The sequence below is a fragment of the Oncorhynchus keta genome, chromosome 7 (genome assembly GCF_023373465.1).
Source record: "Oncorhynchus keta strain PuntledgeMale-10-30-2019 chromosome 7, Oket_V2, whole genome shotgun sequence".
Taxonomy (NCBI): domain Eukaryota; kingdom Metazoa; phylum Chordata; class Actinopteri; order Salmoniformes; family Salmonidae; genus Oncorhynchus; species Oncorhynchus keta.
In genome coordinates, this window is record NC_068427.1 from 17,358,218 (window position 1) to 17,384,701 (window position 26,484).

At 43.0% G+C, this 26,484-nt stretch overlaps 1 protein-coding gene across 14 annotated transcripts in view; it reads left to right on the top strand.

Annotated features, from left to right (window-relative positions):
• Window positions 1–26,484, top strand: part of tns1b (tensin 1b) — a 287,235-nt gene that overhangs the window by 253,792 nt on the left and 6,959 nt on the right. For 11 of the 14 annotated variants that reach the window (XM_052522076.1, XM_052522080.1, XM_052522084.1 and 8 more), the window contains 12 exons: window positions 1,551–1,607; window positions 4,414–4,607; window positions 4,751–4,889; window positions 8,260–8,361; window positions 12,857–13,034; window positions 13,942–15,158; window positions 18,922–19,008; window positions 20,331–20,459; window positions 22,211–22,306; window positions 25,338–25,415; window positions 25,557–25,628; window positions 25,770–25,796. In XM_052522076.1, the coding sequence (XP_052378036.1) occupies window positions 1,551–1,607; window positions 4,414–4,607; window positions 4,751–4,889; window positions 8,260–8,361; window positions 12,857–13,034; window positions 13,942–15,158; window positions 18,922–19,008; window positions 20,331–20,459; window positions 22,211–22,306; window positions 25,338–25,415; window positions 25,557–25,628; window positions 25,770–25,796 (2,376 nt within the window). The remainder of the gene's footprint in view (window positions 1–1,550; window positions 1,608–4,413; window positions 4,608–4,750; window positions 4,890–8,259; window positions 8,362–12,856; window positions 13,035–13,941; window positions 15,159–18,921; window positions 19,009–20,330; window positions 20,460–22,210; window positions 22,307–25,337; window positions 25,416–25,556; window positions 25,629–25,769; window positions 25,797–26,484) is intronic. The other 3 variants (XM_052522083.1, XM_052522079.1, XM_052522082.1) reach the window with 3 other exon arrangements.

Consider the following 26,484-nt stretch of genomic DNA (forward strand, 5'->3'; position numbering starts at 1 on the left):
AGAGATGAACAGCCCACACAGACACCATCTCTCAGTACAACATGGAACTGTAAAACCCCCGGAGTAACAAATGAAATCCTCAGAAAATCCATTGTGAGACGTGCTTGACTTTTCCTGGCTCAAAGCTCTGCCCTTATGATGGGCTGCGTTGGCGTTGATATGAGCCCTGTGAGGTCACAATGAAGCCATTGTACACACAGTGCCTCAGCTCGAGGATCCCCCGTAAGACCCTGCACTACACTGTATTAAGCACTGAGGCTACCCAGAACTGACTGCTCACAAGATGGAGGACACACCTACTAGTACATATGGTTCATTGCTTAAAGAATCTAGCACCCTGGTAAAATAATGTTGTTTTTCATGTAAATAGTGCTAAGAGAACTAAGCTTTTGTCCAATAGGAGGATAGCTTGTTATGTGAAGCTAGAAGGACTTTACAGGACAAATGGCTCTTAATAAGGCCACACAAACATTTTTATGACAAGTGGGGCAAAAGTATGCCAACAAGCACACGTTGACAAGGTTACACTGTCAGTGAGATCATGAAACCATTTTAATGCACTTCTTCGGCATGTATATTGGTGGCCAACCCTTTTCCTGGAGAACAACCCATCTACCTTTCAAATCAAGCCTGCGTCAACCTGCAGTACCATATATACCGCAGCAGTTATGCCAAATGACGAGCTTTCCAAACTGCACAATTTCAGTGCATCTTCTCTCGTGACAACCTGCTCATCAGTTATGAGCTGTCTCCAATGGAGGAAGTTCGCTGGCGTAACCGAACACACAGGTCCGCAGTGTGGAAACCTGTCAAATCACAAAGTAGTGGTACAGAATCACATTGCCATGCTGTAAAGGGACATCTCTGAAAACAAGTCCATGAAAGATACTCTCACAGTAATGGTTCAATGCATCTTCTTGGTTCTGAAATTAGTTTCAGTTGAAACCCCATTATGGCCAGACAGCGAAAAGTGCTGTTATTGTGATTTTTATAGACAATTAAAATATCATTTAAATAAAGTGCATAAAAAAATGCAAAGCACTTTACAGTCAAACAACAACATAAAGGAAATAAAAGAGAAACAAGCAGGAAGAATAAAAAGCAGGAATAATATAAGCGAGCAGGGAGATCCTTCTGTCCTTGTTAGTTACTTGTCACACAACCACTTTGCTTCTCTGGACAGCTCAAGGCAACTGATTAGTAGACTTTCCTTATCCTGTGGTTGTCAGGAGATACAAGCCCACTTTGTCCACATGTACAGGCAGCTGTCCACCGAAACATATGTGACATGTCCACTTGGTTCTTATTTCTGATATTTCTTAGTCATTGTTTATCATAGATGTTTGACATTTCCATTGTTCTGTAAGCGATTATGATTTACATTTTTGTATTTTCATAAACTAGCAAATAAACGTATTTTCTTCATTAATTTTTTCCCTTTCTGTGGACGATCTCATTATCTCTCCATCATTCTCTCTCCTCTTCATCTTCATCCTCCTCCTCCTCTTTCTCCTGCCGACTCCAATCATGCCCCTACTCTACCTACCCAGAGTACTCAGCCAGAATGCGAGGCCAGTCTGAGCACCATCGCTCCCTCTCCCTCTCTGGTTCGTTCCCCTCCTCCTCTCCTTCCCTGTTTCCCCTGTCACTCACTCCTCTTCAAAACAAACCTTTCTGAGTATCTATCCATGGCACTGCCTGCCAGTTTGAGTTTGCTGTTTGCATTTGTTGCTTCCTGTTTCTGCCCTTTCTGTCCGTTTCTACCTTACTCTCTTTCTTTCTCATTATCTATCTATGTTTTTTTCTGTCTTTCCCTTGCTCTCTTTTCCTCACTCCCTCCCTCTGGTTGTCTCTCTCGCTATGTCACAGAACAAACAATGTCCTCTAATGTCCAGTTTTTCCAATACACCGTCCTTCATCTGTGATTGATGGAGAGGACATTTTGATATTTATTTTTTAAGGTTAAGGAATCGACCCAACCCAAAAATTGCATTTGGGTAAATGTTTAAGTTTTACAAGAACGAGATGAGGAAGCACAAAGATGTCTCTGTGCGAACTCGCAGCGGAGTGTATGTCACAAGATATTGTTTGCCAAAGCCAGGGAACAATACCCAAGGCCAGGAGACACTGGCCTCTTTCAAGGCTGCTCTTTTCCCCTTTCTGTTTTTAACATTATCATCGCAGACAAAGGGCACTAAATCTAGGGGGAAGATTGCCTTTTTGAAATATTCTGAAGGCCTTATCTGTCCGTTGGGAGAGATAGACAAGGACGCAGACTGTATTGTTCTGTCAGGGGCCTGGAATGATGTCCAGACTGCAGTACTGCACTGTACTCCCAAAAGCCAGAGTAGTCCTTGAAGTCCAAGGACTGTAATGAATGACCACAATGACATCCATTCTATTAACATGGCTTCACTTCCAACAACTCAGGCCTTGGAGCAAAGATGGAGCATGAGTAGACCGGACATTCCCGGTGTAGACCGTTTAGAATGGGGTCAGACCTGGTCTACTGGAAAAAAACACTCTATTTGGGTATTTATATACATACGTAGATCTGTTTCCAATCTATTCAGTACATTTCTTTGAAGGGAATTCCGATGAATTTCACCCCAGATAACCCTTCCGCACCATAAAATAGTCCCTCACTGGAGCGATGGATGGAGATGAAGAGAGCGATAGCCCCTTCCTTATGAAATGTCCTATAGTATGTAAAAAATATATATATATATTTGTGTTTATGTGCTTGAAAAACAAGGGGGGGGAAACAAAACAATTCCCCAGATATGTCAGTCAAGGGAATCTCTGCTGTAACAGCTGGAAGCTATTAGCCATCTCCAGGGCAACGATACAGTGTTTGACAGGCTCCGCTGTAGAGCAGTGCATCCTGGGTCCATCTGTTTTGCTGTATCCCAGGCCCATTGCCATTCACGTGCCAGTGCTTAGGATTTATCCAACAATGCCCCTCTTCGATCCACAAATCAAAATAGAGCCCAGCCTAGACATGTGACATGACTGAAGCAGCTCCATTGGAGGCAAATCAAGAACGTAAAAAGATGGGCATATGAATGGCATGTGTGCAGGTTTGGCGTTTTAGGCCTATACTTGGATCTTGTCATGATACTGTTTCGTTATGCTGTAAATTGGGATCCAACAAAGCACACTTAGTGACACTAGATTTCTGTTGATATACCGTATATACACTGTTGTGCACTATACAGACAGGAAGTTAGTTAACCTCTTAGAAGACTGCTCTCCTTTAATACCACTTTCTCCCTCAAATCTCTCTGTAGTTTTTATGTCCAGTTTAACGGTTGTGGAATATGGATATGCTTCATCACAGTCATGGATATTATTTGGAGTAAACACATAAGGCATGTCTGACTCTTGTGTGACCAAAGAGGCCATCTCCATTCTGACAGTAACTATTAGCCTCTTAGCATTCCATACAGCTGCGGAAACTATCTCTAACTCGCCCCCCCAGGTTTATCCTGCCAAAAGAGGCTGAGCTAGGGCTTGTAAATATTTTTCACTGTTTCCATAACGTTCGGTTCTCGAACTGGGGTGTGTTTGCATGCTTTTCCATCTTTGGGAGGGTATGTCAGAACTTCAGGCCTGGAGAATCCATGAGTTTGATTTTGCAGACAGTCAGCGCTAGCTACAGAGTACATTGCATAAAACGTGTTTATGCACAATTTTCAATGACCCTCCAAGAGAATAATCTGTACCTTTAAAATTGAACAACCTAGGGTAAACATATTTTTAAGAAAGGCTGGCTACGATACAAAACCAATGTGTAGTTTGCTTACATTAACCCAAAGTCTCTGACTACCAATGAACAAAAACAAGTTTCCTTGCAGTAACTAACACATTAAGATAAGATCTTACGCAAATCCTTTTTGTCTTACACTGGCAGTGGCAGCTTCCTCTCTTTCCCTCCAAACCAACTCATTGTAATGAGTTTACTGGGCCTTTTGAGGTTCATCCAAAACATTAGCTACTGCCACAGAGTATTACCCAGATAACAATAATTACAAATTTAGACTGTTTCACTGATGTACCTGCGAGTTCCTGATAATCTAGTGACATTCAACAAGAACATTGATCCCTACTGTTCCCCTCCAAACAGTCCAGATTTTAATGAGAAATGTTCTGGTTAGAGTGTTCAACATCAAGTAGCATGTTGAAAGTTCATCTTTGCCATTTCTTACTGTTCACTTTTGAACACTTTGTGACTGTTTCCTTATTGTGATGTTTCTGTGGATTTATAGGCTGTGCAAGACATTGCTGGTTTGAAGTGGAAAAAATGTGTTTCTAAGAGCATGATACTGATACAGCATGATATTTTTTTTCTCTTTTTTTTATTTTTACAAAACACTGTTCTGACAAAATGTGACCCCTGTATGATCTGGACAGGTGTCCAGTCCCATGGGATGTCATCAGACGAGACATTGGCCCTGCCCCGTCACCGCACCACCAGCGAAGGACAATGCCACAATGGCCACGACGAAAACTTATCTTACGAACCCCCAGTCCGCTCCCCCATTCGCTGTGTCTCGCCGGAGTTCGTCAACACCTTAAATCTGAATCCTGGGGGGAGGCCCAAAGAGGTAGAATGCTCTGTCCACAGCCTCAACCTTCTCTAGTGTGTCTCACATAGGATGATATATGATTAGGATGACCATAATGAATAGTAATATATTTGGGTGTGTATGCGTGAATGTGTGTGTTTCCTTATCTTCTCTTCCATCAGAGACACATGCACAGCTACAGAGAGGCCTTTGAGGAGTTGGAAGGTGGCTCCGTCAGCCCCACGCCCCTTGTTGGTGGTGAGGTGTTCCCCCAAACCCCTGCCTTCCCCATCTCGCCGCAAACCCCTTACTTCAACCTGTGTAAGTCTCCCCTCTGGCTGGCTGTAGGCGCTGTGGAACTCAGGGGAATATAGGCTTTTACCATAGATCATATTTAAATACATTTATTTATAGGAATAATTAACCAGGAGTTACATTACCATGTGACTTGATCGGGAAAACCTCAAAAGTTTAACTCTCCAGGATATTATAGGACAAGAGAATACCATGTTTTATTCAGGCATGTACAGGTTCAGAGTGTAGAAACTATACAACTGATATTATGGTCAATAACGTCATGGTGGCATTAATCTAGCACTGTCTGGTTGGTTTTAATTCTTGGACCATAACATTTTTCTTCTTCTTCTTCTTCTTTTCAAAGAAAATAATAGACTACATCTCCTAATCCCGAGTATTCTACCCCATTTAGATGTAGGCCAATAAACTATATTTCCCACATGACAAAATCCATTTCAAACCCATTCAGACAGATTTGTAGGAAGTGCAGGATAGATCCTAATAACTGCAGAGGCCACACTGTCTGAGAGGCCACACTGTTTGCAATTGTGTCGGCTCACAGAAAAGTCTGAGTCATCCTATCAGACAAGAATCACACTTCTCTCCTGCGTTCCAGGCAGTAATTCAGTGGGTTTAGAGAATGTGCTGCCATCTACAGATCAACATATCCTGGGATCCCACCAGTCTTCTGATACATTTAGTAGGCACATATTTCATATGAAAGATGGGCACTGTTTAATTTTTTTATTTTATTCGGTGCCTATCTTCCACATTCATTTGGGTTAAGGCGTTGAGCTGGATCTACACACAGAAACAATAGCGTGAGTTGTGGTTTCAAGCGATTGACAAATTATGGAGTGAACTATCCCTTCAAATAGCATGTCAGTTGCCAGCTCTACGAGTTACCTCATTTCCCCCTGGGCAAAGTCCTAAAAACACCCCATAAAAAGCCCATAGCATTTTTACCGCCCTCAAAGGTGTTACACCCCCCCCCCACACAAAAAATACTCCATACAAAGCGGGAATGCACTGAGTACTTCTTTTTCCTGGCTAAACCATGACGATTTATGATATCTCTGTCCATGTAAGAAGCTTCTAGTCAAGTATGCATCCACTTACATGCATCTACCAGCATTTAGGGATCTACTAGTAGTATGCTACTACTCAAGTATGCTACTACTCAAGTATGCATCCCACTTTCAATATGCTTCAACTTCATTTTACACTTAATGTCTTGAATAGAGACTGAAACAGATACTTAGATAGACTGGTGGAGCCCTGGGTATGTCTGTCCCTGTCTATCTCTGCCGTTCTAGCCCCTAACCCTAACCATTACTGCGAGACAGGAGGCTGTGTTGGTTTTCTCTTTATGGAGCTAGTGGTGTCATTGACTGTTGCCCTGCAAGCCTGGCCTTGTATCAGTTTGGAATCATCACTCCCATTGGTAATGTTACAATTCGGGGTATGGAAAGCTGATGGACCAGCGCTTAGGGTTACCCAGATCCCTATCACCGGCACATCCACAGACCCCTCTCAGCTCTAGACCTTTAGAGTGTCCTCCCATGAAACGCATTTGCCCAACACGATCCACCACATTATAAGGCACTTAGGTTGCCACACAGAACAAAGAATTGATTGGGATTCTTTGGTAAGTGGAGGATGATGCACGTCCCTAGTCCCACTGTTGACCACATTGGCCATCTTGGCCCAGGCTCAGCAACCCTGAAGTTATCTCCAGCTCTCCCCTTCTGCCTATCATAGCCCCCCGCACGGCTTTACCCAGCATGCCTCTGGAGAGCAGTACCTCTTAAGACACAAGAGCCCCTTCTAGACTTGAGATCCACACTAAATTACTCATATAAAGGAAACACACGTATTCACCACGCTGATTCTCTCACACACACACAAACACACACAAACACACATGCGCATATACAAATATTTCAAAATAACTAAGTCTCACTCTCCTAAGGTACTGCTCTCCATGTGACTGTTGTCATGTGTGTATTCCTTTTAACATCACTTTGTTGTTTTGCTACGCACCGACTTCTCCCAAGCATCTTTATTTGTTAAGCCACATAAGGCTTGTCTTTTATACATATGTCAGTGAGTTACTGTTGTTATTTACATTTGTGTGCATGGTGCACCTTTGCTTACATCATGCCATGTTTGTTGTGACCGTGTCGCTCACAGGCTGGTCACAGTGTGATACGTCACCTGCATGGTCCTCCCACAGAGCACGAGGCATGGACACACCCCTCCCACATCTAGCTGTGTCCGTCATGATATCACCCATGTTGTCGTGTGTCACTGTGTCACATTCTGTTGTTATGATGTCTTGACAGCTCAGCATCTGTATGTACCATACATACCATACACAGACATTTGGTTTCCGGACCCAGATTATGCCTAGTTCTGGACAAAAAATAACTTTCAAACAATATTCTCTGTTGAACATGTTTTTTCTTCTTGGACTAGTGTTATTCTAGGTCCCGGAAAACATTCCTTAATGTTTCCATGCTACACATGTCAGTCAGTCCTATTTCTGAGGCATAGAACATGTGCAGCAATGAACAACCTGTCTTGGAATTCAGGAATAAAAAAATTGCCCTATCAATTGAATACATGTAACGGTAACTAACACACTTTTGAACATTGCGCTATTCCGTACAATTTACCTTATTTTACCACCCAAAAAAACGTAATACTTCCAGGTCAACTGTGACATGAATACCATTGTAAAGCACAATTTCTCCCCTTTCTAGCAAAATCAATGACGAGGCCTCCATGCTGGCCGTCTCTGCATGATTGAAGAACGCAAAGCTGTTCCGTCTGGTCTTTTTAAAAATGGCGGGTGGGGAAGCGAAACCTACTGCATGATAATGAAAGGGGGAAGATATGTTGTGTGGGGAAACTGCTTTTGTCACCCGATTTGTCCAACTTATCACCTCTAAAATGTAAATGAAATAATATAGCTAGAGAAGGGCTACACCTGGTGGAAAGAGGCTGTACGACACCGAATGAGTTCCAACGTTACGTAGTGACACGTCACGATGTAACGTACCGCGTCAGAGGGATCTGTCTTTTCTCGAATACTATTAGTCCATTCCCATGAAAATCAATGCTGAATCAAAACTTAGTTCACACCCCAGATTTGGATGCCAATACATTTGCCACAGTCCCATTAGTTTTCATTGCAGCCTCGTTTGAATGCTGCGGTGGCGCAAATTTGTACGGAATGGGGTTAGTCACCGTTACATACCTTACATAGACCCAAACCAGCTAACACACACACATACACAGTTACAACATGAACAGCACAGGTGTTTGCTGCTAAGACTGTTGTAGTGAAGCATGCTAAATGCTAAGTCGTGTTGTGCTCTTTTCCTGCTAGGCCAAGCTCGTTCCCCTCCAGGCCTGATGAAGACCCCTCTCTCTGCCCTGGGCCTCAAACCCCACAACCCAGCTGAGATCCACCTCAACCAGAGTGGCTCAGGTGAGCAAGCACTCCTTAGCCTGTTAGCCATTGTGCTTCACTCATGGGCTTGAAGAGCCTGTAAGCATAGCATAATGTAGCCTCTAGCATGTTAGCATAATCTTACAGTGCTATGCTCACTTCATCTTAGTTAGTATATTGTATGTAAACTTTGTGTGAATTTGTCTGTCTGTAGTCTGTCTCAATATGTTGTTTTTTTGCTAACAGCACCATATCACCAAGTAAAATTCTGGGTATGTGTAAATGTACTTAAATATACAAATTGTAAAAAAAAAATATATATAAATGCAACATGTAAAGTGTTGAAATAAATATCCCCGAAATGTTCCATACACACAAAAAGCTTATTTCTCTTGAATGTTGTTGTCACGCCCTGGCCATAGAGAGGCTTTTCATTCTCTATTTTGGTTAGGCCAGGGTGTGACTAGGGTGGGCATTCTATGTCCTTTTTTCTATGTTTTGTATTTCTATGTCTTGGCCTGGTATGGTTCTCAATCAGGGCCAGCTGTCTCGTTGTTTCCCCCACCTGTTTTGTGGGAAGTTAACTTTGTAGTTGTTCAGGGCACATAAAACCAACCGTGAAGCTTTGGGCTTTCTTCTTTAAATAAGGTAAAAAATACACTTACCATGCTGCACCTTGGTCCAGTCATTCAGCCAGCCGTGACAGTTCTGTTTACGTCCCTATTAGCGAGCATTTATTTTTGCCAAGATAATCCATCCACCTGACAGGTGTGGCGTAGTAAAAAGCTGATTAAACTGCATGATCATTACACAGTGCTGGGGACATAAAAGTCCACTCTAAAATGTGAAGTTTTGTCACAGATGTATCATATTTTGATTGCTGGAATGTCCACCAGAGCTGTTGCCGAAGAATTTCATGTTCATTTCTCTACCATAAGCCGCCTCCAACGTCGGTTTGCGCAACCAACGAATTTCTGCACAAACTGTCAGAAACCATCTCAGGGAAGCTAATCTGTGTGCTCGTCGTCCTCACCAAGGTCATGACATGACTGCAGTTCGGCGTCATAACCAACTTCAGTGGGCAAATACTCACCTTCGACGGCCAATGGCACACTGGAGAAGTGTGCTCTTCATGGATTAATCCCGGTTTCAACTGTATTTGGCAGACAGCTTGTGGGTGAGTGGTTTGCTGATGTCAGCGTTGTGAACAAAGTGCCCCCATGGTGGGCTGGGGTTATGGTATGGGCAGGCATAAGCTACGGCAGCGAACGGATATGCGTATTATTGATTTACAATTTCAATGCACAGAGATACTGTGACGAGATCCTGAGGCACATTGTCGTACCATTCATCCACCGCCATCACCTCATGTTTCAGCATGATAATGCAAGGATCTGTACACAACTCCTGGAAGCTGAAAATGTCCCAGTTCTTCCATGGCTTGCAATACTCACTAAACATGTCATCCATTGAGCATTTTTGGGATGCTCTGGGTCTATGCGTACGCCAGCATGTTCCAGTTCCACAGGCCACAATCAACAGCCTGATCAACTCTATGCGAAGGAGATGTGTTGCGCTACATGAGGCAAATGGTGGTCACACCAGATACTGACTGGTTTTCTGACCAACCTTTTTTTTAAGGTATCTGTGACCAACAGATGCATATTTCCAGTCATGTCCAGAGATTAGGGCCCAGTGAATTTACTGATTTCCATATATGAACTCGTAAAATCTTTGAAATTGTTTTGTTTATATATTTTTTCAGTGTATACTAATAATATATATGCCATTTAGCAGACACTTTATCCAACGCATGTATAAGAATAATGATTTTTTTCTGATAATATTGTAATACATACATATTACATTTACATACATATACATACATATACATAATACATACATATGCTACATGACCAAAAGTATGTGGACTTCGTCAAACATCTCATTCCAAAATCATGGGAATTAATATGTAATTGGTCCCCCCTTTGCTGCTATAACAGCTACCTGTCTTCTGGGAAGGCTTTCCCCTAAATGTTGGTACATTGCTGCGGGTGCTTTGCTTACATTCAGCCACAAACATTAGTGAGGTCGAGCACTGATGTTGGGGTGGCAGGTAGCCTAGTGGTTAGAGCGGTGAGCCAGTAACCGGATCAAGTCCCTGAGTTGACAAGGTAAAACCAAATCTGTCGTTCTGTCCCTGAAAAAGGCAGTTAACCCACTGTTCCCCGGTAGGCAGTCATTGTAAATAAGAATTTGTTCTTAACTGACTTGCATAGTTAAATAAAGTTTAACAAAAAAACGCCTCTCAGTTGGCGTTTCAATTAATCCAAAAGGTGTTTGATGGGGTCCCATCCTCTGAGCTTGTGTGGTCTACCACTTCGCGACTGAGACGTTGTTGCTCCTAGACGTTTCCACTTCACAATAACAGCACTTACATTTGATCGGGGCAGCTCTAGCAGGGCAGACATTTTATGAACTGACTTGTTGGAAAGGTGGCATCCTATGTCAGTGCCATGTTGAAAGCTGTTCAGTAAGGCCATTCTACTGCCAATGTTTGTATATGGAGATTGCATGTGTGTCTGAAATAGCTGAATAAAATAAGTAGCTGAAATAGCTGAATACATTAATTTGAAGAGGTGTCCACATACTTTTGTATATATTGTCCAGCATAGTGCTAAATTGTAAACATAGCATCTATCTACTCCCTTGAGGCCTCAACGATTGTTAGCATAGGGCTAAATCTAGAGAGTGTGGCTAGCTAGCACCATTCCATTGAGGGCTAGAAAGGCTAGCATAGCAACCTAGCTTTAGCTTGAGATACATTTTCTGTGAAACCGTTCACCAGTGAGATCACCAGTGCTTGTAAATTGAGCAGTGTTTTTGTATCATATGTGGTTATATTGGGGTTGATTTTAGTGACCTAGGAATGTGAATGAAAGCTTGATTTATGGCTCACCTTCATAGGGTTGCATGTTAATCCAGTCTTCAAAGCGACGAGTCCCATATTTACACAGCCGACAGGCTAAATGTGAGAGAGCCCCCAGAAATATAATTTCAACAAATGACTCCTTTGAACATTCGCTTTTTTATTGTCTCCTCTAAGCCTTTATGGAGTGTTTGGTTCTAGCGGAGGCAGGAGCAATAATATCTCATTACTGGATGAGGTGCTTGGCTCTCGGAGGGATGTTTGACTTGGCTCACGAAATGTGGACCCCACTGCTCAGTAGTTCCTTCTGCGCTGACTATTCCAGCGCTGACTTACACACACACACACACACACACACACACACACACACACACACACACACACACACGCACACACGCACACACACACACATCTGTAGTTAAGCTACAGATGCTTGAATATAACTTTGACAAATTTTCTTCCCTCTCTACACCATCTATCACATCATCATACTTTGTCTTCTTTCTTTCTCCCATGAACCTCTTTTCCTCCCCTCCCTTCTCTGGCTACCTTACTCCTTATCCTCTTCCTCCCTTCTCATTCCTTTATTCCCTCCCTTTATCTCTCTCTTCTTGTTCTTGACTCTTTGTTTCACTTTTTTTCTTTGAATTCCGTCCGTCACGGCGCCTCAGTCGCTGACAATAGTGAGGGCGAGGAAGGTAAGAACATCGCCCCAATCATCAAGCATTTTTTTTTTACTTCCCCAGAGAACCCTTGTCATAGACAACCGCAGAGCCTCACTCTTTTTCTCCCTCTTCTCCCATCCAACTGTCCTCCAGCCATTTCAGGTGTTACGTCGTAATTGAGACTTTACAATTCCTTACAACGATGCACTTTTTCTCAATTTCTTTGTTCCGTATTGTGTTTGCTCATTGCTGTTATGGTCACCATCCCTCTTGCTCCATTCAGTCACTGTATGTGCCATGGAGTCATTATTGGGGGTAATACTGTTCCCTCCAGAAGATTCTTGTCTAGCGTGGGTTTCAGATCTAGCAGACTGTGCTTTTGATAGGCTCTTGTGGACATCATTGGAATGTCGAGGGGGCAATAGAACATGTCTCTGAGTACATACAAGCAGGTCTGTTTGACGAACACACTGTTGACAAGCTCCTGATGGGGAAACGGTGAAGATGCTGCAGTTTGGTTGATGGGCTGCAGCTGACGACTTGAATATGATCATTTCAATGAAGGAGGAATAATTTAACGACAGCCTAAAGCCTATCGTTGCTTCGTAAGTTCTCTGGACTGCTTAACTCTGAACTCTGTAGTCCCATTTGTAGGAGTTTAAATATTATAGTAAAGATATAATATGTCAGTAATAATATGTCAATAATATTTCAGTGTATACCCAAAGTACAGTAAATCTTGATATCCAAACAACTCACTACTCCTGAATTCAGTGAAGCAGTCAAGAAAACACATTTGATAGATAATGGCATGTTCACAAGAACAGAATCGTCACTGTTTAGGGGGAAAGTGCAGCCATCCTGTGAAGACAACTTCACCTGAACGACAGTACACACTGAAATTAAATGACACTTAATGGCCAAGTCTGTATCTCTTCAGAGCCGCGGAGCTACGTGGAGTCGGTGGCCAGATCAGCGGTGGCCGGTGGGGGACCACCAGGGTCACCTGTGACCCTCACCCCTCCAAGAGAGATCTTGGCCAGACAGACGACCACTGACCCTGCCCCGACCTTCAACCCCCCACTGTCTAGCAGCAGCCCAATCCACAGCTCAGAGGGGTTAGTACGAAGCAAACAACATTAATACATACACTCAATTGCCAATTTATTAGGTACGCTCGTTCACGAAAATGGTTCGCTCCTACAGACAGTGAGTCACGTGGCACTGGCTTGCTATATAACGCAGGCAGACCGGCAACGAGGCATTCCGTTACTGTTAGATTGAATGTTAGACTGGGCAAAACGTGTGACCTAAGCGACTTTGAGCTGATCGTTGGTGCCAGGTGCACCGGTTCCAGTATCTCAGAAACGGCTGGCCTCCTGGGCTTTTCACTCACGGCAGTGTCTAGGGTTTACCGAGAATGGTGCGACAAACAAAAAACATCCAGTCGGCAGCAGTCCTGTGGGTAAAAAACCCAGTTCCACTCCTTTCAGCTAAAAACAATAAGAATTGGCTCAAGTGGGCTCGCAATCACCAAATCTGGACTATTATGGGGTGGAAAAACATTGCCTGGTCTGACAAATCCCGGTTCCTGTTGCGTCATGCTGATGGGAGAATCAGGATTTGGCGTAAAGCAGCATCATGCCTGGTGTCAATGCGACAGGCTGGTGGCGGTAGTGTAATTGTGTGGAGTATGTTTTCCTGGCACACATTAGCTCCCTTTAAACCAATTGAGCAATGTTTCCATTCCCCAAAGTATTCAGGCTGTTCTGGAGGCAGTGGGGGATCCAAACCGTACTTCATGGGTGTACCTAATAAATTGGACAATGAGTGTGTATTAAATGACATTAAACATACACTGGTTACACTACATGACATTGGTAAGGAACCAGTATTCCTGAAATATACTACATGTTTACAGATAGCAAGGGATCCATAGGTGTTAATACTGCATTTAGTTCATTCTCCTGTGGTCTTTTTTCCATACACTGTGTTTGAGTGTCTCTATCTCTCTTTCTCCCTCAGAGAGCACCAATTGGCTGACAGCAGTGCAAACATCCCCTCGCAAGCGGCCAGTGACTCCGGCTTCCGTTCCCAGCCTTCTGAGGGCGCATCCCCCACCCCCACTCCCACCTCTGTCGCTACTCCCAAGCCCTACCTCCAGGCCCTGGGAACCCCATCTCCCTTCCTTCAAGCCCAGGGTACCCCTACCCCCTCCTACCTTAGCTCCAACTCAGCCAACCTGTCCTACCTGTGCTCCCCAACCACCACGCCCTCCTACCTAGGTCCCAATGGCCTCATGGGGAGCTACATCTCCACCGACCCCAGCCCTCCCCAGGCCCAGCCGGAGGTATCCCCCCGGGAAAGCCCTTTGGCTGTCCACCCCTCACCAGGATCAGGAAGTCTTCACACACTGCATCACGACTCCAACAGCCCCTCTCTCCAACATCGGCACCAGCCCACCAATCACGGCAGCCCTGTCATGGGCCACCAGCCCTCTCCTGCCAATGGCTTTGTGGAGTTTGGGATCCCTGGGATGGTAATGGCGGGAAGTCCTGTGTTGGGCCGCCACCACTATAACCCGTGTGTGTCCAAGGGGACACAGTCCAGCCCAGTGCTGAGTCGACAGCCCTCCATGCCCCAGAGGAGCCCTGTCCTGAGCCGACAACCATCCCTGACGCAGGCCTCCCAGGGCAGCCCCGTGCTCAGCCGCCAGCCCTCCCTCACCTACAGCCAGCCTATCCAGAGCAGTATCCAGAGCAGTCCGGTGCTGAGTCGACAGCCGTCCCTCACCCACCAGCAGGGCAGTGGTAATAGTCCGGTGCTAGACCACCACCCGTCCCTCGGCCAGATGTCACAATGCAGTCCGAGTCTGGACCGACACCCTATGTTGCATAGTAGCGGCTACACCACCCCGGACGAGAGGCACGGCACCCTGTCCCGACAGAGCAGCTCCTCAGGATACCACCCACCATCCACGCCCTCCTTCCCCCTCTCCCCTGCGGGCTACCTGGACGGGGGGATGATGATGGGGCTAAGGCAGGGCAGCCCGGCCCCCCCGGCGCAGGCTCAACCCCAGCTGCCAGAGAAGAGGCGCATGTCGAGCGGGGAGAGGCCCAACGGGGTGCTCTCTTACGGGACGCTGAACGGGAAAATGTCCTCACCTATGTCGAGTGGAGGGAGCACACCCAGCACCAGCTACTTTCAAACACTGCCTGACTTCTCCAAGTTTAACATGTCTGGTAAGACCACCTTGAAAACCCTCTTAAAACTTAGCTACTGCTATAGCAAAGAGCACCCCAACTAGCACTGACATCCCCAGCGAAACAGGAAGTGAAGATCAGTGTATTCTCAAGGATGATACAGTGCCCTCTGTAATTATTGGGACAGTAAGGCATTTGTTTCTTCTTTTGACTCTATACTCCAAAAGTTTGGATTTGAAATCAAACAATGACTATGAGGTTAAAGTGCAGACTGACAGCTTTCATTTGAGGGTATTTTCATCCATATTGGGCTAACCGTTTAGAAATTACACCACTTTTTGTACGTAGTCCCCCCAAAAGTATTGGGACAAATTCACATACAGTACCAGTCAAAGGTTTGGACACACCTACTAATTCCAGGGTTTTTATTTATTTGTACTATTTTCTACATTGTAGAATAATAGTGCAGACATCAAAACTATGAAGCAAAACATATGGAATCATGTAGTAAAAGTGTAAAACAAATCAAATTGTGTTATATTTGATATTCTTCAAAGTAGCCACCCTTTGCCTTGATGACAGCTTTGCACACTCTTGGCATTCTCCCAACCAGCTTCATTAGGTAGTCACCTGGAATGCATTTCAATTAACAGGTGTGCCTTGTTAAAAGTTCATTTGTGGAATTTCTTTCCTTCTAAATGCATTTGAGCCAATCAGTTGTGTTGTGACAAAGTAGGGGTGGTATACAGAGCGTAGCCCTATTTGGTAAAAGACCAAGTCCATATTATGTTAAGAACAGCTCAAATAAGCAAAGATAAACGACCGTCCATCATTACTTTAAGATGTGAAGGTCAGTCAAGAACTTTGAAGGTTTCTTCAAGTGCAGTTGCAAAAAGCATCACACGCTGTGATGAAATGGGCTCTCATGAGGATCGTATCCACAGGAAAAGAAGAAATAAGACCCTCAGAAATTACAGCCCAAATAATGTCAACAGACACATCTCAACATCAGCTGTTCAGATTAGACTGTGTGAATCAAGCCTTCATGGTTGAATTGCTACAAAGAAACCACTACTAAAGGACACCAGTAAGAAGAAGAGACTTCCTTGGGCCAAGAAACACAAGCAATGGACATTAGACCGATGGAAATCTGTCCTTTGGTCTGATGAGTCCAAAATTGATATTTTTGGTTCCAAACGCCTTGTCTTTGTGAGATGCAGAGTAGGTGAACGGATGAACTCTGCAAGTGTGGTTCCATCTGTGAAGCATGGAGAAGGAGGTGTGATGGTGTGGGGGTGCTTTGCTGGTGATTCTGTCTGTGATTTATTTAGAATTCAAGGCACACTTAACCAGCATGGCTACCACAGCGTTCTGTAGCGATATGCCATCCCATCTGGTTTGCTCTTAGTGGGACTATCATTTGTTTTTCAACAGGACAATGGCCCAACACACCTCCAGGCTGTGTAAGGACTATTTGACCAAGAAGGAGGGTGGAGTGCTGCATCAGATCACCTGACCTCAACCCAATTGAGATGGTTTGGGATGAGTTGGACCGCATAGTGAAGTAAAAGCATTCAACTAGTGCTCAGCGTATGCAGGAAGTGCTTCAAGACTGTTGGAAAATCATTCCAGCGGAAGCTGGTTGAGAGAATCCCAGGAGTGTGCAAAGCTGTCATCAAGGCAAAGGGCAGCTTCTTTGAAGAATCTAAAATATATTTTGATTTGTTTAACACTTTTTTGGTTACTACATGATTCCATGTGTTATTTCAGAGTTTGGATGTCTTCACTATTATTCTACAATGTTGAAAATAGTACAAATTTAGTAAATGAAAAACCCTTGAATGAGTAGGTGTGTCCAAACCTTTGACTGGTACTGTGTATGTGTATTAAAGTAGTAAAAAGTTGAGTATTTCTATTGGGTACAAAATCATCTGAAACACAACCAAAACAAACAGCAAATGCATCCAACAAATTTGTAGAGTTACAAGCTTGATGTAATAAATTATTGTTTACTATGAATATGGGACCAAATACTTAAATGTTTACTACTTTAATAGACATGTAAGTCAATTAGTCCCAATACTTTTGCTCCCTTAAAATGGGGGGGGACTATGTACAAAAAGTGCTGTAATTTCTAAACGGTTCACCCGATATACCCTCAACTTAAAGCTGACAGTCTGCACTTTAACCTGATAGTCATTGTTTGACTTCAAATCCAAACTTTTGGAGTATAGAGCTAAAAGAAGATAAAATGCTTCACTGTCCCAACAATTACAGAGGGCACTGTATATTCTTTAAAGCGGTTAATTAATGTGAAACTGCATGATAATAACAACTTAATAAACTGATTTTACCTTCTCAGTAACTATATTTATAGGGTAAACGTATGATATGTGTTTAGCCACAATTTACACTACCGGTCAAAAGTTTGGGGTCACTTAGAAATGTCCTTGTTTTTGAAAGAAAAGCAACATAAAAAACAAACATTAAAATAACATCAAATTGATCAGAAATACAGTGTAGACATTGTGAATGTTGTAAATGACTATTGTAGCTGGAAACGGCAGGTTTTTAATGTAATATCTACATAGGCGTACAGAGACCTATTATCATCAATCATCATGTGTTCCAATGTCACGTTCTGTTAGCCCAAGTTTATAATTTTAAAAGGCTAATTGATCATTAGAAAAATATTTTGCAATTATCATTCCAGAACTGAAAACGTTTGTGCTGATTAAAGAAGCAATAAAACTCTCCTTTAGGCTAGTTGAGTATCTGGAGCATTACAACATTAACAATGTCTACACTGAATTTCTGATAATTGTATTTTATTTTAATGGTCAAAAAATGTGCTTTTCTTTCTAAAACATGTATATATTTATTTTACAAATACATTGCTTATGAAACATATGCAAACCGCAAACTGGTATATTCTTTGCCAGTACATATGTAACAATGCATACCTAAACTATAATTGCGCTAGTACCTAACTATGTAAGTAAAATGTACATACATCTGTTTTCATACACACATTTTTCTGTGAAAGCAGACAAAGTGAGTAGAGCCAGCATAAGTATAGTGAAGTAAAGTGAATGCGGTCATACTTGCATGGTTTTAGCTGAGCAGGCAGTTTATAAGTTGGACACACTTACTTTCTCCGTAAACACATTGCAGAGCAGATGAAGGAATGAATGCATCTCCCAGGCAGCCCAGCCAGTCCCAGATGCTAGGTTCAGATAGAACTGGCATCCGGCCCAGAGCCTTGGTTGGCAGCCATTTCTGCATCTGCAGTGGTTTCAAAGCTCCATACTGGAGTATACTGGGAGAAGAGTTAAAACAGCAACTACTAATATGGTCACAGATACCTGTGTTTTTGTGAGAGGTAGAGATACTGGCGTGTTTGCGAGGGTTGACGCTAGGAGCTAACTTGGTAATAGCGCAGATTCGCTAATCTCTACACAATAAGGAGCTGTTAATGTACTGTTTGGAAGTCCAGTTGATATGTAGATTGGATTATCTGGTCTTGGTCAGGATGACCCTCACGAAAGCATCACTGCTGCTGTCTTCGTCCAGGTCTTTCTTGAAAAATTAATTTTTATCTCAACGAGTCTAACCTGGTTAAATAAAGGTAAAAAATAAATAAATAAGAGTATTGAGGCTTTGGACTTGATTCAATGTAATGTGACATGCAGCATTTACGAAGTATCATGTAAACATAGCCATTTCACCATGTGAAAAGAGGTAAATGATTTTGGTTAAATCTACACGTGGTTTCAACACAACTCGTTCTTTCTTCTCTTAGACGGGAGTCCCGAGACCAGGCTGAATGTAAAGTTTGTTCAGGACACTTCCAAGTTCTGGTACAAGCCTGACATCTCCCGTGAACAAGGTAATTGTGCCTCTTGTCATAGAGGGAAGAGATTAAAGGTAACACATACAGTAGGTTTTATGATAATTCAGTTTCCCAAGAAAATAGGAACAAATTAGAGTATTAAGCAGTAACTGCTGTGTAATGGTATTTACTACACTCCTAGAAAAACAGGTTCCGAAAGGGTTCTTCAGCTGTCCCCATATGAGAACCCTTATTGGTTCCAGGTAGAACTCTTTTGGGTTCCATGTAGAACCCTCTGTGGAAAGGGTTCTACCTGGAACTAAACCTGGTTATTTAAAGGATTATCCTATTGGGACAGCCAAAGAACTCTTTTAGGTTCTAGATAGCAACTTTTTTTCTAAGAGTTTAAATACTACCTTGTCACAGAACAGTTACCTTGGTTATCCCACTAGTTGTTCCTCAAGCATAAGACCTATTTAAGGTAAAATGTGGCCGAGAATGTTATTTATTTAGTAACCAGGAGAGAGTTAGGATGTGTGTCTGATGCAAACCCTTTTGGATTCTTCTGACACATCCTCTCCACACACAGATGTCCTAAATGACCCTATTCTGTTCTCTTCTGCTGTATGTTTCACTGTGAGGTCACTGCTGTTGGCCCCTACATCTGCTTCTGCTCACACTCTCTTATTGGATTAGATCATCTGGGATGGAACGTCTGCTAAATGAATAAAATGTCAATGGAGATAGCCTTAAACACAAGCACATGCTCCGCTGCGATGACATCACACACACACACACACACACACACACACACACACACACACACACACACACACACACACACACACACCATACATACTCCATTAATCTAAGTGGCTAGGGAACATCTGCATCTAATGTATATCTATCTTACTTACAGAGTCTATGAAATGTCATAATTTGACATATAGGGATACATAGAATTGCATGTTAGAGATGCAATACATGTTGTTTTGTTGAACAAGACAACAGCTAATAACTTCCCCCCCATAGTTACATTGAAATATGGGATCACAAAAGGTCTTCCTTCCTTTCAAGGAAAGTTTCCTCCTCATTCCCTTCCGACTCCCACTCTCCTCCTTCCCCCTCTTCCATGTTTATCCTACCTATCCCTTTATTTCTCCTCGCCCTTCAACCCTCCCCGTTTCACCTCTTCAGAATAATTTTTCACCCCTCCATCTCTCCCCCAAAGACCTCTCCTTGCCTCTTCCTTGTCCTTGATTCTTCTCCTCTCTGTGTTATATCCAAAGGAATGTATGATCTGGCAATACTTTCTTACTTTCCCTGAGGGGATACATAAAGTGTTATTTTATTGAATCATGTATTATTGTGTATTGCAGCCATCAGCCTGCTGAGAGAGAGAGAGCCCGGGGCCTTTGTCATTCGGGACAGTCACTCCTTCCGAGGGGCCTATGGCCTGGCCATGAAAGTGGCCTCTCCTCCTCCCACTGTACAGCAGACCAAGAAAGGTACTTCCAAGTTTCCCACTTGTTATGAACACATGAGTGTGATATGTGGGTGTCTCTCCTAGCTTTTTTAAGATGAATGCACTAACTTTAAATAGCTCTGGATAAGAGCGTCTGCTAAATTACTCAAACGTAAAATGTACTGGATCACCAACTGGGCTCCAGCTTTCATATACTGTACCTGTAATTGCTGATGGAAAATTTGATTAGCCCTCTACACCTCTGTGATGTTGTGTCATCTTGTGGCCCTACATATAAGGAGACACACACACACAAGCACACATACAGTCCACAGTGAAATCATACAAAGAACAATCACATTTTGTATGACGCTCACATACTCTCACGTATTAAATCACTCAATCAACAAACTCTGAAGTGGATCATGTGTTTCTGAGGGGCCCGATGAAAGCATATCGTTACTCCTGCAGAGTCTGGCTGTACAGTCGATCAGCACTGCTAAACATATACCCTGGGTCTTAGTACTGTCATTAAGGTATGAGGTGCCTGTGATGTTTCCAATAACACCTAGAAGAGCAGGGGTGACTGGGAGTGGATTGGAATGTCTCCTCTACACACGTGGACGCCTGCACACGTCTTCCTGTGCGCACACACACACACACAAACAAACATAATGGTTCTTAATAGTACCAGATAGGGGTTCTTTGGCTTGTAACCATAGCAGAACCATTTTTGGTGCTGTATAGAACACTTTTTTTGAAGTTTCTGTAAAGAACCATGCTCATAAGGTTCTAAATGGAACCATTATGGTGCTATAACTAACCCTTTCGTAAGGTTCTATAAAGAACTATATAAAAAGGTTATTTATAGCACCAAAAAAGGGTTCTGCCATCGTTACAGATATATTGGACCTTTATGGAGAATGGTACTTTAAAGAACATCTCTCAATCTGAAAAATGTGTTTTAGATACTTTTGAAGAACCATACAGGGTTTTATATTCTGGTGGGCCATATTATAATGTTAAAAATCTGTAGGTGTTATTGTGTTAATTGACACGTTGAATCGAGTGAGCTACTTACTGTACCTCTGGCACAGCTGGTGGTCCGGGAGGAGAGAATTTTAGCACCACTGACTGATTTAGTGAACCGTTCTCAATTGATACAACTGTTCTCAGTCTTTCACACCATCACTGGCCATAATGTTTGATAACATAACACATTAGATAAACTGGAATGACACTTTCACTCACGGTTGCACAAAAAAGGTCTGAGCGCAAACCACGCCCCAAGATATTCTAGTGAGCCACCTACCCTACGTTTTAATTATCATTAAAAGAGCAAATAACCCTTTTGTGAACTGTAAAGAACCAATGATGAGCTAAAGTCATTATGGTTAGACCTAGAACCATCACCTTTCCCAAAGAACCCTTGAGTAAACCTCCTTCTTTGTGTGTGCACACAAAGGGAAGAGAATGTTCTAGGTCAACACTGTGCACGCACGGACACACACACGAAGAGAGGAGAATGTTGTAAGCACAGTTTATTTTTCTGCCAAGAGGCCAATCTTAACTAGCCACTTAGCTCATCCTAGAACATTCCATTAAATATCATATTTTAGTCTCTGTTTTGGCCTGTTGTCAGGTGGGGTAACGAAAGAAGTCATTGCCTATATAAAAACTATAATATATAATACCTCCCCATATAAGGTGATGTCTACATACCATAAATGGGCTCATCGGTGTATTGTTCTTTTGTGTTCCCTATATTGTTTTGCCCTTCGGGGGCCCCTGTAGCTGGTGACAACACTAATGAGCTGGTGAGGCACTTCCTGATTGAGACAAGTCCTAAGGGAGTGAAGCTGAAGGGATGTCCCAACGAACCTTACTTTGGTGAGTCACATTTAACCCCTACACACACACATATGCATGCGCATAGCTGCAGTAAGTAGTTTGGGGGTGCGGGTGCTGTGATTTATTTTGTTGATGGGGGGTGCTGACATTTTTGGAGGGCCAGCACTACAGACAGCTATATGGGTCTGCTAATACAGGTATAGTAAAGGCCCAGTGCACTACTTTTGTGAACAAAATTATTTTTTCCCCAAACATTTTTATTTTTTTATTCCTATCATTCAAGCGGTGCTACAGCACCCTCAGAACCCATCTTACCCGTGGCTATGTGCACACGCACACAGAGGGAAGAGAGGAGAACAGTGGAGGAGGAGATCCAAGGTTCTTCTTCTGCACGGATATTCTCCCCCAATACTCTCCTCGCTTCACTCTGATGTTTTGAGAGGGAAGTGGGGAGAGGACAGAAGGATTCAAGAACGTTGATAGAATCTTTTTTCAGACCTATCAGAACCGGTCCTTCTGACAACAACATGGCTTGTTTCTCAGATTGTGTAACGGGGGAGGAGTGCGCTCCAGACATGAGGTTCATGATGTGGTTGGGTGACTAACTCTTACTCTTGGCTGTGTTGGTCTAATGACTCTGATCCCCTCTGTGCTCCCCGTGTCCCAGCCTTTGAAAGAGTATCCGTTCTCCCAGCCCATCATGTGTAATCCTAATTATAGTATGGGATCAGTTAAAGTAATTTAGTATGGTTCAAATGTATCCCCCTCTAATTTAATCCGCAGACCACATTCCGTGTGTGTGTGTGTGTGTGTGTGTGTGTGTGTACAGTGGTGGAAAACGTACTCAAATGTCATACTTGAGTAAAAGTAAAGATACCGTAATAGAAAATGACTCAAGTAAATGGTAAAGTCACCCAGTAAAATACTACTTGAGTAAAAGTCTAAAAGTATTTGGCTTTAAGTATACTTATGTATCAAAAGTATATGGAATCATTTCAAATTCCTTATATTAAGCAAACCAGAACGCACAATGTTCTTGTTTTTTATTGACGGATAGCCAAGGGCACACTACAACACTCAGACATCATTTACAAACTAAGCATTTGTGTTTAGTGAGTCCACCAGGTCAGAGGCAGTAGGGAAGACCAGGGATGTTCTCTTGATAAGTGTGTGAATTGGACCATTTTCCTGTCAAAATGTACTTTTGGGTGCCAGGGAAAATGTATGGAGTAAAAAGTACAGTATTGTCTTTAGGAACGTAGTGAAGTAAAAGTTGCCAAAAAAAAAAAATAGTATAGGACAGATACCCCCCAAAAATACTTAAATAGTACTTTAAAGTATTTTACACCACTGCATGTGTATAAATGAGGGGCTGGAAGGAGTTATCAGCATAAGGGACAAGGCTTTTTTTCCCCCATTCTTCGGGTGCAAAAGAATGATAGCAAGATCAAAAAAAGTATGATAACATAGGGCTGGGTGGCGTACGTAAGCTGCAAAGCATGAGGCTACAGGAGCCTTGTGTAAGATCATCTTGAGAAGGTGCGGAGGAGACTAGCTAGCTCCAGACCAGGGTTCAAATACTATTTGAAAACTTTAAAATACGTTTTCATTTGCCTGCCTGCAGTGCCAGTTATTTCAAATAGTATTTGAACCCAGAGCTGGTAGCGAGCGACCTTCCCTCCCATATCTGAGCTGTTGTTAAATGAAGGCAATTTTCAGTGTCAAATCTAAATATGAAATACTGTATGCATGTGTGTGTTAGACTCCTCTTACTGAGAACCACAGGAAGATGGCTACTGGCCCAAGCACACATTTAGGGATGACTTAACAAGTCAGCCAGCATCAGTCTAAAAATGGGCCTCTTGAAGTAACCTTATCCTCTAGACTACTTATTGAATTTGTCGTAGAGTTTGCCGTCATTAAATGTGAAGACTGTATGTTATCAATGAAATTCTCCATGTGTAATTATTCCGTAATTCAACGAATCACAGAATAGTAATTAACTAGGAAGTCGGGGCACCACAGGAAACTGTTGTTTATAGAGTTACAATTTCCCGAATATAATTCTTCAGATATTTTCATATCTTATCGATTACAATCACTTATTAATGTATTATTACCTCATCAGTCATATTCTGAATGTCACAAATCATTGTATATCTGCACGAACCCTAGCAACCCTAGAATTGGTTACTGATATAATACACTGAAAGTCCCTAGTGGGATAAGCCGATATGACGGCTTGGTAGACAAAGAGAGGATTCACTGTAATACAGTTGATAACTACACTATGCTAACTATGCTAATGCTTTTAACATGAACAGCTGTTCAAAAGGGCCATGTCGTGACAGATAATTTTCTAAAGGGAGGGATATGGGGTTAAATTAGACACTGTTGCTGATTTTTGACTGTAACACAAGTGTTACAATATACACCCTGATGTTATACAAAGGAAATAGTGTTTCCATAGATAGGGCTGAGAGTGAGGACTTGTGAAGAGCAGAATCAACAACCTCTGCTTAATTAAAACAGTTGTGAGAAGGTGTTAAACGTATAAACCCATAAACCCATTTTCACAAATAGCGACAGCCTTTCGTTGGCACCAAGTCAGAGCAGGTCCACTGTCCCAGGAGCATGGCCCACTGAGTCCCAGGAGCATGGCCCACTGAGTCCTAGGAGCATGGCCCACTGAGTCCTAGGAGCATGGCCCACTGAGTCCTAGGAGCATGGCCCACTGAGTCCTAGGAGCATGGCCCACTGAGTCCTAGGAGCATGGCCCACTGAGTCCCAGGAGCTGGGCCGTGGAGTTAATAACACAAAAGTCTGAGGCTTTTTGGTAAAACAGTGGGGTAAATCCATAGTGGAAATGCACCATGGGTGTGTGAGTGTGGGTATGGGGTGAGTGAACGTGTTGCTATGAGCAGTGTGAGTGTGGGAATGGGGTATGTGTGAAAGTGTGGGTCCAGGGTGTGTGATCTACATGTCTGGATCAGGATATGTAATCTTTATAGAAACTTTGTCCTGTTGGCACGGCTAATACTAATCTCTCTTTGTGTTGGTGTCTCTCTAGGATGTCTGTCCGCTCTGGTGTACCAGCACGCCATGACTCCACAGGCCCTGCCCTGTAAACTGGTCATACCTACCAGAGGTGAGGCCAGGAGAGTGTGTGTGTGTGTGTGTGTGTGTGTGTGTGTGTGCGTGCGTGTATTCGTAAATGAATATGTACATGGATACATACAACAGTGTGGTGTGAAGAATTTCTGCAGAATCTGCTTCTCCTGCGTTTCAGATATCCACGAGGATGTGCCGGATATTGCCACACCAACCAACCCAGCAGCTGAACTCCTCAAACAAGGAGCCGGTAAGAAGCAATATCTCAGTCAGCAGTTTTGCTGAGCATTACGTAACAGAAAGATAATCGAAATGACTTTTTGTTGTGACATAATCTGAACCATTCCACTGTTCTCCCCCCACTGGTGACATCACCTCTGTGTCATTATAGGGCAGAGGGCCCCTGCTGACTCCCATGGTAAACCCTGTGTCCTTTCGTTTGAATTTGTCTTCCTGATATGTGACTGTTGGTCCCTGACTGCTGCATTCTAGCCCAGATCCCTGATGTCTACCTCAGAAGTCTGTGCATGAGTGTGCGTGAGTGTGTGTGGGCGCGCCCGTGTGTTTGTCTCTTTCTCCATCTAATAGACAACAACAATGCACCTGTCCAGCTTTTCTGTCCGATGTCTTTTTTTCCCCCAGCCTTGTCCCAGAATGCATGTGCCGTCCTTAGAGCAATGGAAATGTGTTGCATGGAAATACAGATGTCTTTAAAAATATATATATATCTGCTGAGGTGCAGAACTATAAACCCACTAATACCAAAGTGATATATGTCTTGTCTCCATGTATGAAATGATTCGCTTAACTGCATTGAAAACTGTCAAGAATGTACTATTGCTTTTTTGCATTAAACTGCTGTGCTACATAGTATACACTGATGAATGGAGTTTTGTAATAGATTCTATCATGTTTCTCTGATCATAAGCATACATGATAAATCCTATACATGAAACAATTGTAAACTATTGATCATGTCACTTCACAACAGACAACAATACAACAAAACCCATATCTGTTGTATCATTGAAGAACCAGACAGCCCATGGCATCACTTCTCGCCTCTTTCCAGTGTGAAATGCACTGTCTCTGATTGGCTACACCTC